This window comes from Heloderma suspectum, chromosome 1 (assembly GCF_057233095.1).
Source record: "Heloderma suspectum isolate Gila_16-S chromosome 1, 16-S_ref, whole genome shotgun sequence".
Taxonomy (NCBI): Eukaryota; Metazoa; Chordata; class Lepidosauria; order Squamata; family Helodermatidae; genus Heloderma; species Heloderma suspectum.
The window spans coordinates 152,939,065-152,952,941 of record NC_139458.1 but is presented as its reverse complement, the minus strand read 5'-3'; the positions used below and the strand labels follow the sequence as shown (position 1 = coordinate 152,952,941).

At 44.7% G+C, this 13,877-nt stretch overlaps 2 protein-coding genes across 7 annotated transcripts in view; one reads left to right on the top strand and one right to left on the bottom strand.

The window, feature by feature from the left end:
• SLC49A4 (solute carrier family 49 member 4) overlaps positions 1–4,081 on the bottom strand; it is a 136,913-nt gene extending 132,832 nt beyond the window's left edge. For 3 of the 4 annotated variants that reach the window (XR_014784045.1, XM_084807253.1, XM_084807246.1), the window contains exon 1: positions 3,559–4,055. Coding sequence is in view for 3 of the 4 variants with exons in the window: in XM_084807253.1 (XP_084663379.1) it covers positions 3,559–3,958 (400 nt within the window). In the remaining variant the exon portion in view is untranslated. Of the gene's footprint in view, positions 1–3,558 lie in introns of all 4 variants that reach the window. The other variant, XM_084807240.1, reaches the window with a different exon arrangement.
• Positions 4,082–5,385: 1,304 nt separating this feature from the next.
• HSPBAP1 (HSPB1 associated protein 1) overlaps positions 5,386–13,877 on the top strand; it is a 73,148-nt gene continuing 64,656 nt past the window's right edge. For 2 of the 3 annotated variants that reach the window (XM_084807273.1, XM_084807266.1), the window contains exon 1: positions 5,386–5,455. In XM_084807273.1, coding sequence (XP_084663399.1) covers positions 5,413–5,455 — 43 coding nt within the window. In that variant the 5' untranslated portion in view covers positions 5,386–5,412. Of the gene's footprint in view, positions 5,456–8,544; positions 8,648–13,877 lie in introns of all 3 variants that reach the window. The other variant, XM_084807280.1, reaches the window with a different exon arrangement.

The following is a 13,877-nucleotide window of genomic DNA, read 5'->3' as shown; positions in this document are numbered from 1 at the left end:
TCAGCGTTGGTCGGCCTGATGGATGACCTTTATCGAGAGAGGGTCAGGGAGAGTGCAACCCTGTTAATTCTGCTCAATCTCTCAGCAGCTTTTGATACCATTGACCATGGTATCCTCCTGGATTGACTTCATGGGATGGGTATTGGAGGCATTGTGTTACAGTGGTTCCGATCCTACCGGCGGGGCCAATTTCAGACAGTAACGTTGTGTGACCATTCCTCGGCCCCTTGGCAGTTGAGCTATGGGGTTCTGCAGGGTACCATCTTGTCCCCAATGTTATTTAACATCTATATGAAGCTGCTGGGAGTGGTCACTAGGGGATTTGGAGCCAAGTACCATCAGTATGCTGATAACACACAGTTCTATCTCCCTGTGACATCTGAATCTGGAGAAGCTGTGCAAGTACTGGACCAGTGCCTGAACTCAGTAATGGGCTGGATGAGGGCCAATAAACTGAAACGGAATCCTGACAAGAAGGAAGCCCTGTGGGTGAGTGGTTCCCGAGTCCAGGAGATAGGCTCACTGCCTCCCTCAGAAGGATCAGGTCCATAGTTTGGGGGTACTCCTAGATCCATCATTGTTGCTGGAAGTGGCCATGGTGGATCGGAGTGCCTTTTACCAGCTTTGGCTGGTTCGCCAACTATGGCCTCTCCTGGGGCATCTCTACACCAGCCTAAAATCATGTAATTAAAACAGGGCTTTCTACTTCCATTTTAAATGCAAGATCACAATGACTCCCTTTTTCACGTGCTTTCTTTTCCCCCACCCCTTCCCCTTTCCTTCTCCCCTTATCTGAGTCTTCCATTATCTTTCATTGATCTCGCTCCTCTTCTCCTTGCACTCTTTTGACAGAGGGAACTGAAGAAGAACACAAGGGGGTAATTTGATAGCTCATTATCTAGGATCTATTTAAAAATGGAACAAAGGGCATTTAGTGCAGGAGATGCCCTGTGTTATGTAAAGAGCCCGCAAACATCTCTGAAGAAGCAGTCTCAAACATCTGTGAAGGAGCAGTCTCAATAGCAGGATAAAAGCCCAGTGTGAAGGAGCCCCTGGACAAGGATAACTTGGCCACAGTGGTACAGGCGCTAGTAACCTCAAGGCTGGATTACTGCAATGCACTCTATATGGGGCTGCCCTTAAGGCTGCTCCGGAAGCTGAAGCTAGTGCAGAATGTAGCAGCTTGGCTGTTGTCAAGAGCTGCCCCTTTCTAGCATGTAACTCCTTTGCTGCACTGGCTGCCTATTCACTATCGGGCCAAGTTTAAGGTTTTAGTACTAGTGTACAAAGCCCTAAACAACTTGGGACCAGGATACCTGAGAGAGTGCCTTCTCCCTTATCAACCTGCCCAGCCACTGAGGTCATCAGAGGGCGTGCTCCTGGTGGTTCCACATGGACCTATGGTCTGACTGGAGTCTGCCAGGAGAAGAGCCTTCAGCGTGGTGGCCCCCTTTCTTTGGAATTCCCTGCTTCTGGAGGTCAGGCAGGCACCAATATGGTGTTCTTTCCGGCACCTCCTGAAAACAGCACTGTTCCAGGAGGCATTCCTTAATTGAGCAGTTACTGTTTTTATTGGTATTGTGTTTTTAAACAAGTATAATTTTAATATAGTGTTTTAATCTTTTTATTCTTTTACTATTTTATTTCTTGTATTCAACGCTCCGAAATTTGTTCTAGATATGGAGTGGTATATAAATATTGTAAATAAAAATATTAAAAAATATGAGCATTGGAGACGCTGCCCACAATCTAAAGAGCTACTGTAGGCACAACAAAATCCTTATGTGCTCCCATAAAAATTTCTTACATTGTTTTTTTTTTCGTGGATGTTAGAGAGAAGCCCAGGAACAGTTTATTTTTAAACACATAACCTACAGACAAAACATGTGTTGTGGATGCTATACTTTTTTGATATTTTCTCCCACATTATCATACCATAATTCTTTATTTGGACATTGCCTCAAGCACTCATTGAGCTGAGGGCCAATCCAAAAATATTCTAAGGGCACAATCCCATGGGTTGCACGGTCGTGAGATGGAAGCCTCCAAACTCAGAGGCTCCCGTGGTATCCAATGCCCTGCCAAGCTGCTCCTGGAAGGGCAGAAGGAGGATGGAGGCAATTTTCACCTCTCTGTTCTCCGTGTGGAGATTGTCCTGGCTGTTCAGCAATCCTTGCCACTTCCCCAGTCAGAAAGGTGGGCAGAAGACTGGGGGTTGTTTGGCCAAGATGTCTGGAGAGCCTTGGGCATGCACAGCCAAACCAGTAAACAAACAAACTATAAAAAACCCTGCTCTAGATCAGGAAAGAAGGGCAGGACATGGATGGCACCTTCAAACAGTAGTGCCCAAACAGCTGATCTCTCTGCTGATCATTCAAGGGGGGGCGGGGTGTTTGGGGAACAACAACTATAAAGGTGCTGGAATTACTGTACAGCAGCCGCACCCAATCCAGTACACTACCCATTGGCACTTCCCTCAGGAAAGGCCAGAGGGGTATTGGATGCTACCTTTAGAAGGCACTTAAGAGCAACTTCTAGGAGCCCAATATGAAACGCTCCCACTCTGGAAAAGAGAGTGGGAGGGCTTGCCTGGAGAGGAAGGGGCTGGCAACTACAAATTTTGGTTTGGTCAGCAAAACCATAGCAAACGTTATTGTTTTTGGCTGCACTTGCCCTGGGCAAGTGAGTAGCACTTCAAAGGAGCAACTCACTCTGCTCACTTGTCTGCCTGCTAGGTGGTAGTGGGGATTAGTCCAGCATTGGCTGCCAGAAGCAGTGGACAGGCAAGAGAAGGTGGCTGTTCCTCAGGTGGGCGAGTGACCATGGCAAGAGGTGACCACTGCCTCCATTCACTTCTTCCCTTAGGCTGCAGAGAGAATTACGTTCTGCTCCTTCCAGCCAGGTCTGCGGCTGAACTTCTGTCTTCCCACTCTGGACAGAGAGTATTTTGCCCACTGCCTCAAATCTCAACCGCCACACTGCTCAGAGAGCAAGCCGAGAAGCTGGAAGTCACTCCTTGCAGCCACCTCTGCTGCCTGGTTGCCCAACTGGGTGATCAAGTAGCAGAGACAGTTGCAAGGAGCAACCACTACCTCCTCTCATTTTCCCCACTCCTCCCAAGGAGGGGAACAGGCCCCCCCCCCAGGCCACACACACACACCCGGCCTGCTGACAAACCCTCAATATCATCAGCAAAAACGCTGTAAGAAAAACACAAATTAGATGAGGAAGTAGGTCTATACAATTATAAACAACAACACTATTCAATCAAGCTAAGAGATATAACATATTGGCCCATTCTAGAAATGCTTTTCATGTGGGAAGCGTGTAATGTGTGAAAGTGGGTGGAACAGGAGGAAGCAACAGGCTTTACCCTCTCCACCTCCCTACCTCACAGGGTTGTTGTGTGTGTCATTTTAATAAAGACAATCAAGCACCACCCCCACCCCGGCCGCCCGTTCCTTTATAAGAAAGAACATTTCCCCACATGGCGGGGACCAGAAGCAGGAGACCCCGGCTCGGCCGCTACCTCCTCCCGGTTCCCCAGGCCCTTCTCACCCTTCTTGTCCATGAGCCACATGAAGGCGAAGCAGGGCACGAAGCCGATGGGCCCCCAGAAGACGAGCAGGGCGATGTCCAAGCTGGAGAAGGCGAGGGCCTGGCGGGCCGAGTTCTGGATGGGGCCCCAGGTGTTCCACACGAGGCCCTGCACGAAGCCCAGCAGCGAGAAGAGCAGCAGCACCAGCCAGCGCCGGCCGTAGACGCGCCCCGGCGTCGGCGAGAGGCGCGGGGAAGGCCCCGCCGGAGGCAGCCTTCCGCCCCGGGGCGCCATCCGTGATGCCGCCGGCGCCGCCGTCCTCCGGGACTGGTCATGCTGAGGATACTGCTGGGGCACCGTGGGCGGCGGCGGCGGCAGGAGGGGCTCCCGCTCTTCGGGGCTGCTCCACTCTAAGCCCATCGCCGCGGCGACGGCGGGAAGGGAGTCCCACCTGCCCAGCCGGCCGGTGTCCTAACGTAACCCAATAGCAGGCGGCGGCGGCAGAAGGCGGCCCGGGCATAGGACCTGCCCAGCCGCATGCGCGCTTCAGCCGGGCGGGCCTCGCCCGCCGCCACAGCTCCTGCCAGCTTCGGGCGGCCCGTAGAGAGAGGAAACAGGTAGAGGGGCCGACTGGCGTAGGCTGGTTTCTGGTAGGTTCGTTTCTGAGGCAGAAGTGAAGAACTAACTGTCCATTGAAAATCATGGAGGGAAAACACACACACCAGGATTTAGTCTCGCTGCCCTCGGGCGGAAGCATTTCTGCTCACAAGCAAATGGCTAGCAGCAACAAAAACATACGTTTCTGTTCGAACTGAGGGGCGAGAGGCGGTCGCGCCTTTCTTTTCAACACCAGCCACATCCCTCTCTTCTCAGGACCTGCTCCTGGAGCCTACCCACGCGAGTTGTGATGGGCCGCGCACATCCCAAATGTGGGGTGGCAAACTTCCCCTAATGCAGTAGACACAGCTCCTGTTTTTTCAGGCCACTTGTTCACGCATATACGTGTACAAATGCTTGATCTCTCGTCTCCTGATGACACAACACTTGGGCCCTTTTCAGGGGTTCAGTGACCGTGTGGAGAAAGCATGGGCTGGTTCACACGTCAGTGTACATGATTTCAGGGATGGGAAACCTATGGCACTCCCAATGTTGTTGATAACTCCCACCGTTCCCGGCCAGAAGCCTCAGGTTCCCCATCCTTGCATTATTTGACTTCTACATACATGATGAGGGGCAGCTCAGTCTGTCAGCTGACTCCACTGAAAAGTATTGTGTAAGTAAACGTGACTTCACTGATGACGCATTCATACACACGTGTTTACCTGGAAGTAAACATGCACTGTTATTCCGAGCAGCCCCTAGTCTCAGGCTTTGACATTTCCAGTCCTTCAGTGTAACTCTCTTTTTCTTCTGCTAAGGAAGGTGGTGGTTTTAATCACACTTACATCCACCGTGCGTCTTTTAATAAAACCTGGGCTAAAATATTTCTGCCCCATTAAAGTCAATGGAGGTTTAGCTATGTTGTTAGATCAGCAACAGCGCGACTGCAGCAGTCTTTTCAGAGTCCTCAAGCTCCCATCCCGCTAACACTACAGTTTTTCTACCAAAGCTGAATACTGACAATCAGATGCAGCCGACGGGTGACTTGGAAAAGGGAGTCCCCGCGTAACCCCCGAGGAGGGCAGAACCAGCCGCTCCGATTCCTTCGCAAGGACGCAAAAATAAAAACAAACCGGCGTGATTCTGCTTAAAGAGCCTCTCACATGATCTCGGCGAGGGCGGATGATGGTGACGGCAAAAGGTTGAGCCGCTGAGCGAGAGGAGGGGATTGGAGCGGTTTCTCTTTCGGAATAGAAAGGATTGAGGGGGAAGTGATGGCCGAGGGAGGAGCTGCTGTGTTGAATCCTTCACGGCCTGGTAGGTGCGCCTTTCACACGTAAAAACTGGTGGATGTGATCATATCCATATCGTGGAACCACGGCTTGCTGGGGAATGCTAGGAGTTGCCGGGCTGTTTTGTGTCTAAACATTCATAGGATTGAGCCCTAAGTGAATTAAAGCCGTCACGTGGACTCCTGCAAATGTTTGCAGAAATTTTACCTAGTTCCCTTCCTAGCCACTGTGCAGCCACATACATTCCCCACTGAGTGAAAGAGAGGTGCTCTCTTGAAGCTTCGCTGCTTCTGCCACTTCTCTCTGACTGTTAGGGCGTCTGTGTTGCAACTGATGTGAGCTGAATAGAGAATGTGCATAAAAATGAGCAACTATTAACATTTAACAGAGATCATGGAGAATGTGCATGTATTAGGAGGAGGAAGGGGGACGTGTGCATTGCGGGTCAATATGCATAATATCCTGGCCAATATGCATAATATCCAAGTCATGTTGGGCAATGTGGATATCATACACATTGATCAGGGAATTTACAATGTCTCCAAGTGGTTGGATGTTACCTGACATCGTTTGGGGACTATTATATACATTGTTTGGGTAATATGCAAAATCACCTGTGCTGTTCAGTTGGGCATATGCTCTATGAAGTAAGTTAAATGTACATTTTATTCAGTGTATAAGGCCATCGTGGCTGGTTTTATGTTATTTTCACATTGACAGATGCGCAAACAAAAGTAATTTCATCATATCATTTCATCTGTTGGTCTCCCCCTCACCACCAGCTCACTCACTGATTAAGAGTAAAGCACAGTGGTTGAGAGGCTTTGCTTCATATTACAGTCTGTTTTGCGTTCTCTCTCCTGTACCCCTGAAAACTGGTGCAGTGGTAAAGCAGATATTTACAGTTGAACATGTGCACCCATGTTCATTCCAGTGTCTTGGTCTTCCAGGAAATAAATTGTATTGTATTTTACATCTTTCCTGTTCTCTTTGAAAGGAGGCGTGGAGGTTGAACTGAGTGAGGTTCATACCTAAAACATAGAAAGTTGACCTAAGTGTGTGCACTAACCATTCTGATAACTCTGTGTTCAACTGATCTATTTTGTATTTTCCTTCCCACTTTGAAAATGAGTATGAGGATCAAGTTGGCATCAAGGCTTGGAATGTAGAATTGTGTCCTGAATGCGTGTACCAAATTTCATTCTGATATTTCAATATTAAGTGGAGTTATTGCATAGCAAGCAAACAGAATGCCTAAGTTGGTTAGTTAAACCAAAGGCTCAGCAAAATATGTATCTGTCCAATTGTACATTGGGATGTCTCTAATGTAGAACATTGTGTGAGTCAGAGGTAGGGGCCCTAGTTCAGTGATAGAGCACATGCTTTTCATGCAGAAGGTCCCAGGTTCGATCTCCTCACACCTTCAGGCAGGGCTGGGAAAACAACTGCGTAAAACCCTAGAGAGCCGCTGCCAATCAGTGTCGACAGTACTGGGCCAGATGGCCCAAAGCTCTCACTCAGTATGAGACAGCTTCCTAGGTTCCCAAAACTGCCCTGGATGAAGGTTGTGAATACATGCTTCCCTCTACGCTGCTAGAGAATATCCCTGGCAATGAAGAGCAGCAAGCTATTGGTAACCCTGGGCCCATGGCATGTCCATGTCCCGTAAGGGAGGATTGTGTTGGTTGAAGGGAAATGAGCACAGCTAACACAAGGACAGGACAACTGTAGAAAAAACCTTTGCCACTTCCTGAGAGCTCTCACCATGGCTGGGCCTCTCTAAGGTCCTTCTGTTCACTGGCTCCCTCTTGCTCACCAGCAGTTCTCACATGCCTGATTCTCTTTGGCTGCTTTGGAGGTGGAGGGAAGCAGAGCTCTTCTTTTGCTTCCAAAGCGGTGTGTGTCTAAGAGGGTTGTGCTCAGAGGAAACCTTCTCTATGTCCCAAGGCTATACTTGTTGTGGGGGAAACAAAGGGCAACAAAGAAATAAAGAGCCCTTTGCCCTCTTCTGTGCTCCTGCAATTCTTTGTGCGTTTCCTCTTGTATGGTTGATTAAGTCACACTTCGTAATATTGTAAGAATTGTCTTGCTGGATCCAAGCAAGGTCCTCTAGCAGAGCATCCTGTTTCCAACAGCATCCAACCATATGCCTATAGATGCAAACAAGCCAGGTAAGAAGGTGATGACTTTCTGCTGTTGCTTGCCCCAAGGATCTGAAATTCAGAGATAGGAGTGACATGCTGGTCAACTGACCAGTCAAATATTGGCAATTTGACCATGGTCAGATATTATTGTAGAAAGCTGCCTTATATTGAGTCAGACCTTTGGTCCATCTAGTTCAGTATTGTCTGCTACTGTGCCTGTCAGTGGCTTTCAGGCAAGAGTCTTTCCCAATCCTATCTGGAGATGCCAAGGATTGACTTCAGGACCTTTTGCACGCAGAGCAGGTGCTCCTCCAGTCCAAGAATGTGTAGGTGGCAGCTTGCCTTTTAAAATTCATTATGATGTTATGTTAGTAAGGGCAGAAGTGAGGGCTCCTTGCCTGCTAGCCCAGCAGCAGCTACGGCCATAATGATGTTGAATTTGATAATGCAGATAGAGATGAAAAACTGGTTGAAGCTGATGATGCCTGAGGAATGGGTCTGCTGCGGCCAACATCGCACAGCTCCCTTTACATTTTTCATAGTTGCTGTTACTTTGCTGTATTTCTTTTCCACTCCTTTCTCTGCCCTTCACACATGCATGTTGATTTGGAAGTCCATCCCACAGAGGTCAACAAGACTTACTCCTATTTTAATTTTATAATTTTTATAACTTGCCTTTCTTCCATGGAACTCAAGGTGGTATACATAGGGTTCCAAAGTAGTCTCCCACCCAGACCCAGCATCGCTTAGCTTCAGACCATAGCCCTAGCACACACCTAACCAACAGTCTGGTCCTGTACAGAGTTAGGTGTGCCCGCACCCATTGGGTTGAATCCAATGACCTTTCTGCAAACACAAGAGCTTCTTCTGTTTGTGGAAGGGACTGACATCTAGGGGAGACTCCCACTGCAGCGGGTGAGGGGAGGCAATTTTCACCAACTGTTCTTTTTTCCTGCAACCCTCTCCCCAGGTCACCCAGTCCTCTGGATCAGCTCTTCAGGGGGCTGCAGGGGGAAAGAAGAATTGTTGAAAATGGCCCTCCCCCCACCCACCACCTCCAGGAGGAGTATCCTGTAAGCAGAGTTCTGCTCATGGAAGTTTGGGATTCAGTCTATTGAGTGCTTAAGAATTGACAGCAAGTGTGTATAGGATTGTAGCATTAAATGCATATCTCACTAAATATTTCTCCCTCCTCCTTCTTCTCCTCCTCTTAGTAGCACTGGCAATTGTGGTTTAATTTTATCCTTTCATATCTCAGTGTGGTTTCATAAGAAGGAAAAAGCCCTCTTATACTTTTCTTTTCCAGTGGTTTAAACCCAAATGCTCTTTTAAGTAAATGGGAAAATCTGTTCATTTCATTATGTTGTATCACTAATAGCCTACTATTTATAAACATCATAGATAAATAATAGCTTGTACATGCCAAACAGTAGTTTAGTCTCTCTGAGGCTGCAATGCTGAAGACACTTACTAGGGAAAAAGCCTCACTGAACACAGTGAGACTTATGTCTGAGTAAACATGCATGGGACTCAGCTGTGATTTATTTATATGAGGTTGGCTAGAACTATGATCTCTTTCCCATGGACCCAACTCTAGTTAAACTGCAGTGTTCTCTGCAATGTATACACTTCGGATCCAAATATATTTAAGACCTCACATTCATTAAGGGGATTGCAAGGAATTTATTGGTGCAGTGCACAGCCTCTTTGGTCCCATTATGTTCAGGTACCATTTATGTAGTTTTTACTGTAGATATCTAAAGCTTGGTCATATTCACACCCAACCAATCTCTTTCAGTTGTAGTAAAGAAAATACAAATTCTGGCAAACTCTCCCTGTTCCTCCCTCATATCTAATAAATAAGAAAGGAGGACAATGAGGAACATTAATATGAGCATGAGACAAATCAGCAGATGTTCAATCATTTAAACCAAGCCACCATTTTTTAAAAATAAAATCAGGCTTTAAATCCCTTCAGATGGAATTAATATTTTAGGATAGATGTTAAATGTTGTTCATGTTTATTTACCATTAACTAAAATCATAATTGAAATAGCTAATTGCGATTACAGTTTTTAAAATTACTTTGTTTCATAGCACCATAGCCTGTATACAGATATGTCTTGTAGCAATGTGACCTTTCCTCCTCAGTTAATTTAGCATGGTGTAGCATTCCATGTGAATTTGCAGGCTATAGAGCCATCGAAATTAGTTAATGTGGAGGAATGGCACATTGTTGATAAACTGTTGGAAGCCAAATTAGCTTTATCTTGCAGCTGGCTGATAGCATTATTTCACTCTTGGGACTAATACATCTCTAAATATGCTAATTTTACTCTTACTGTTGTTGGGTGGCATTTTTAGTATTCTCATCATTGACACCGTAATATTAATAGAAGGTAATGTCTGCTTGCTTTGGCCTGCCTTGTAATGCAGCCCCAGAGATGAACTTTACTAGTGAAGTGCACAATATATTCACATAGGCAGGTGGGAAAAGGATGCTTTGATACCTACAAGGCCCATAGACAGATCTTAAAAGGCTTTACTCAAACACTGTTATGAAAAATTATAGTAAAAAATAAGTCCATGCAGTCTTGAAGTACAATACACTAATGGGAAAATGTGTATAACTTCATTTAGAAGTACATTTGCTGCACTGATAACACTATCAACATCCTTATAGTCTGACTCTGTGCACATTTACTTGGAAGTAAGTCCCACAGAGTTTAGTGGGACTTATGGTACAGTCCTGTGCATGTTTAGACAGAAAAAAGCTCTACAACTCCCAGTATTTCCCAGCCAGCTTGGGAAATACTGGTAGGGCTTTTTTCTGTCCAAACGTGCATAGGATTGCACCCTTATTGACCCAGTTCGCATGATCAAACAACCTATGGTTAACAAATTATGAGTTGTTTGTGAGCGCAGGGGAGCGAGTATGCTGGCTCCCAACCACTCCTTCCACTTTGCTAAACAGCCTTGGGTTGTTCGCCATGATGTCTGAACCTGGAACTCTGGATTGTTGAGGGAGAAACAACCCAGAGTTTTAACCCAGGATTTGTTGTTGGGTTGAAACTCTGGGTTGTTTGTCCCAGTGAACAACCCAATAGTGTACCTGAGCTGTTTAGCAATGCAGAAGCAGGTGAGCACTAGCAGACTTGCTCGCTCCCAGCCCCACGCAAACAGCCCACAGTTAAAAAACTGTGGGTTGTTTAATCATCCAAACTGGGTCACTGTCAGATACAGGTATGCATAATATTGCATACTTAGTCGTTTGAATCCTGAGTCCTTAGCCTCCTGTCATGTCCAACCTTTATTGGTCATAGATATCATTTCTAACTAGTCACAGCCTGCTTTGGAAACGTACACATTCACATGAAATATGTCCATTGTTTATTACATGCGGAGAAGGGTAAATTGCTTTAGCTTTGTCTTGATGTACATAGAAAAAAATGCAAATAATCACTTGTATAAATTTAAAATACTACCTTTTCACATTGACTGAATTGCACAGTTACTCTCCTGCTCTCATTCCTACTCAAATGCCATCTGACAGTTTTCATATACAGAGCTGTATAGATTGTGCCAGTGAGATGTTTTAATAAAATCTAATCTCATTTGCCTTAAGCAAAAGTTTAAAAATAATGAAGATGAAGACTGCTGATCACACAGATTAAACTGTACGAGGAACTGGAAACTAAATATTTACACTTGAATATCTGTTTGGATCCATGAAAACCTGATCTTGCATCCTTGAAACATTTTCTTTTTTTAATATATTTTTATTTATTTTATATGAATGAAATAAACAGTACCAAAATTACCAACAACCTCATCAATGCTTCAATTTGCCAGCAATACCTTATTCTGATGAGGACACCACAATAACAAAAAGAGAAGAAAAAAGAAAGAGAAAAAAATAAGGGGAAAAGGGAGGAGGAAAGGAAGCAAAGAAAAAAGAAAAAAAATCTCTCCCCCCCCCCTCTAAAGAACTGAGTTTAAGCTCCAACACCCCCTGGTCTCCAATGTCATTCTATTTTAAAGACTATATCTATAACCTTAACAATCTTACAATTTAATAAACAACCTTACATTTCTATATCATATCATCAATCTTATATCAAAGAAAGAGATCTAGAATTCATTCCCAAAAGCCTAGTATTATTAGTAATAATAATAATAATAATAATAAAAATTATATATATATACATATAATATTATATAATAAAACGTAATATAAACCTTCAACATTCAGTAATATATTTTATACTAGATATATTATTTATTTTAAAATAAAAGCAAGAAAAAACAAGAAACAATAAGAAATGAAAGAAAATAAGTAAATATATATATAATCATTTCTCTTCTGAGTTAGCCTGGATCATATAGGCTAAATAGAAACAATTAACAAAGCTTGTCTAAAAAATTCCAGTTGATGGTGTTGTAACAAGATTCTCATGCATTTTTGTGCTCAGCCAAGCCTCCGCCATTTCATGATTTAGAAACTTCTTAATCTGACCTTCAGACACAATGCAAAGAATAGCAGGATATTTTAAGTAGTATTGTAAGTTCATTTGTTTTGCCAAGTTCTTTGCTTTGATCAATTGCCTTCTTTTATCCGCCACCTCTTTGATGTAGTCAGGAAATAACATAACTTTATCTTGTCTCCAGGAAAGTCTTCGAACTTCTCTTGCCAAGCGCAGGATATAATTCTTTGTGGAGACGTTTGCAAATTGAGCTATGATGGTGTAATCAGTCCCTTTAGCATTTGGCACACGAAGTGCCTGCTCAATATCAAGTAAATAATCAGATGGAATAGGGAGTATCTCATGCAAAAGTTTATCCACAAAAACAAGCAATTTTACATCATTAGGCAAATTTTTAATCCCCAAAATACGTACATTGGATCTCTTCATGGAAGCCTCCAGTTGAGAAATTCTGTCAGAGGTGTTTTTAAAATAGATTTGAGTCATAGTTTCATTTCCAGCCACACGGTCTTCAAGCTCATTAATTTTCGTCTCCATTTTTTGCTGTGACGCATTAATTAAATCTATAGCTCCCTGCAGGGCGGTGATGGAATTTTGGATTAAATCCAGCCTCTTGACCTGCTCCGTAAATTGCGAAGATAAAGTCTATCAGTGTAAATAATTCCCCTGTATCTTCTGTCTTCGACATTTTGGACACAGAGGATGCAAGGGGAGTGGATGTCAGCTCCTTTCTTCTCCTCGGCACAGACATATTTCTCTCACACAGATCTTACAGGTCCTCAGATGTTCTCAAATATTGTTAATGATTCTTAAATCATCCTTCAAAGGTTGTTGATATTTCTTAAAGCATATATTATATGGAACACGTCATCCCTGTTTTCTCCTATAAAATAGGAGTCTCAGTACAGCTTTTTGCATTGGTAAAGCTCTGGGGAGATAATCATGGAATCCGGCCCCCCCACTGTCGCATGGGAGTTACCTTTCTTCAAGATGTTGTCCAGAACTGTTGCCTTGCCCCCCCTTCCATTCCAGGGGGGAGCCGAAAAGGTTTTTCAACCTTTTAAAAAGCTGTTTGAGAAAGCTCCCACGGAGCCCCATGGGAAGCTACCAGAGCGACATTGGTCCCAACCGGAAACCGCAACTTGCAACGTTTTCAATATATTTAGTGTTTCTACTCCCCCTCTCCCCAACACTCTGTGCCATTAGACAGCACTTGTGTCCCTATATAAATAATAGTTGCTAACTGACATGCAGAAATTCATCAGGGACAAGTTTTTCTTCACTGGAGAAGAAATTATTGGGAAAACTGCACCTGAACATATGCATCTGTTAAAAATTACAGAGGCTCTGCCCAGGGAAAAAGGTGGCAACACTAATAGCGGAAACGTCAATGTAAGCCCCACTGGGTTCAAGGAGGCTTATTCCCAGGTAAGTGTGCATTGGATTGCACAGTGAGTTTGTGCAATCTAGAGCACACTTAAGAGTAACTATTTCATGCTACTGCATAGAGATTTGGTGATCTCAGTCCCCTGGGGAGGAAGAGCCAAAGGTGGGTGGAATAGGAAGCACAGAACAAGCTAGTGTAAATTGGGCAGCATTTATATATCTGAGAAATTCCTGCCAAGCTGATGCATGCAAAGAATCATGTTGAGAATCACCTTCTCACTTAGGGTTGGTTCAGATGTAGCACCAAACCGGTTTGGTGCTACATGAATGGGCCCTGTGCTCATATCTTCCCTCACCTCTCTAGTATGCTCTGATTTCCTCTCTTTTTTCTGATCTAGTAGCAGGAAACCATATTTTGCAATTACATCCAAAC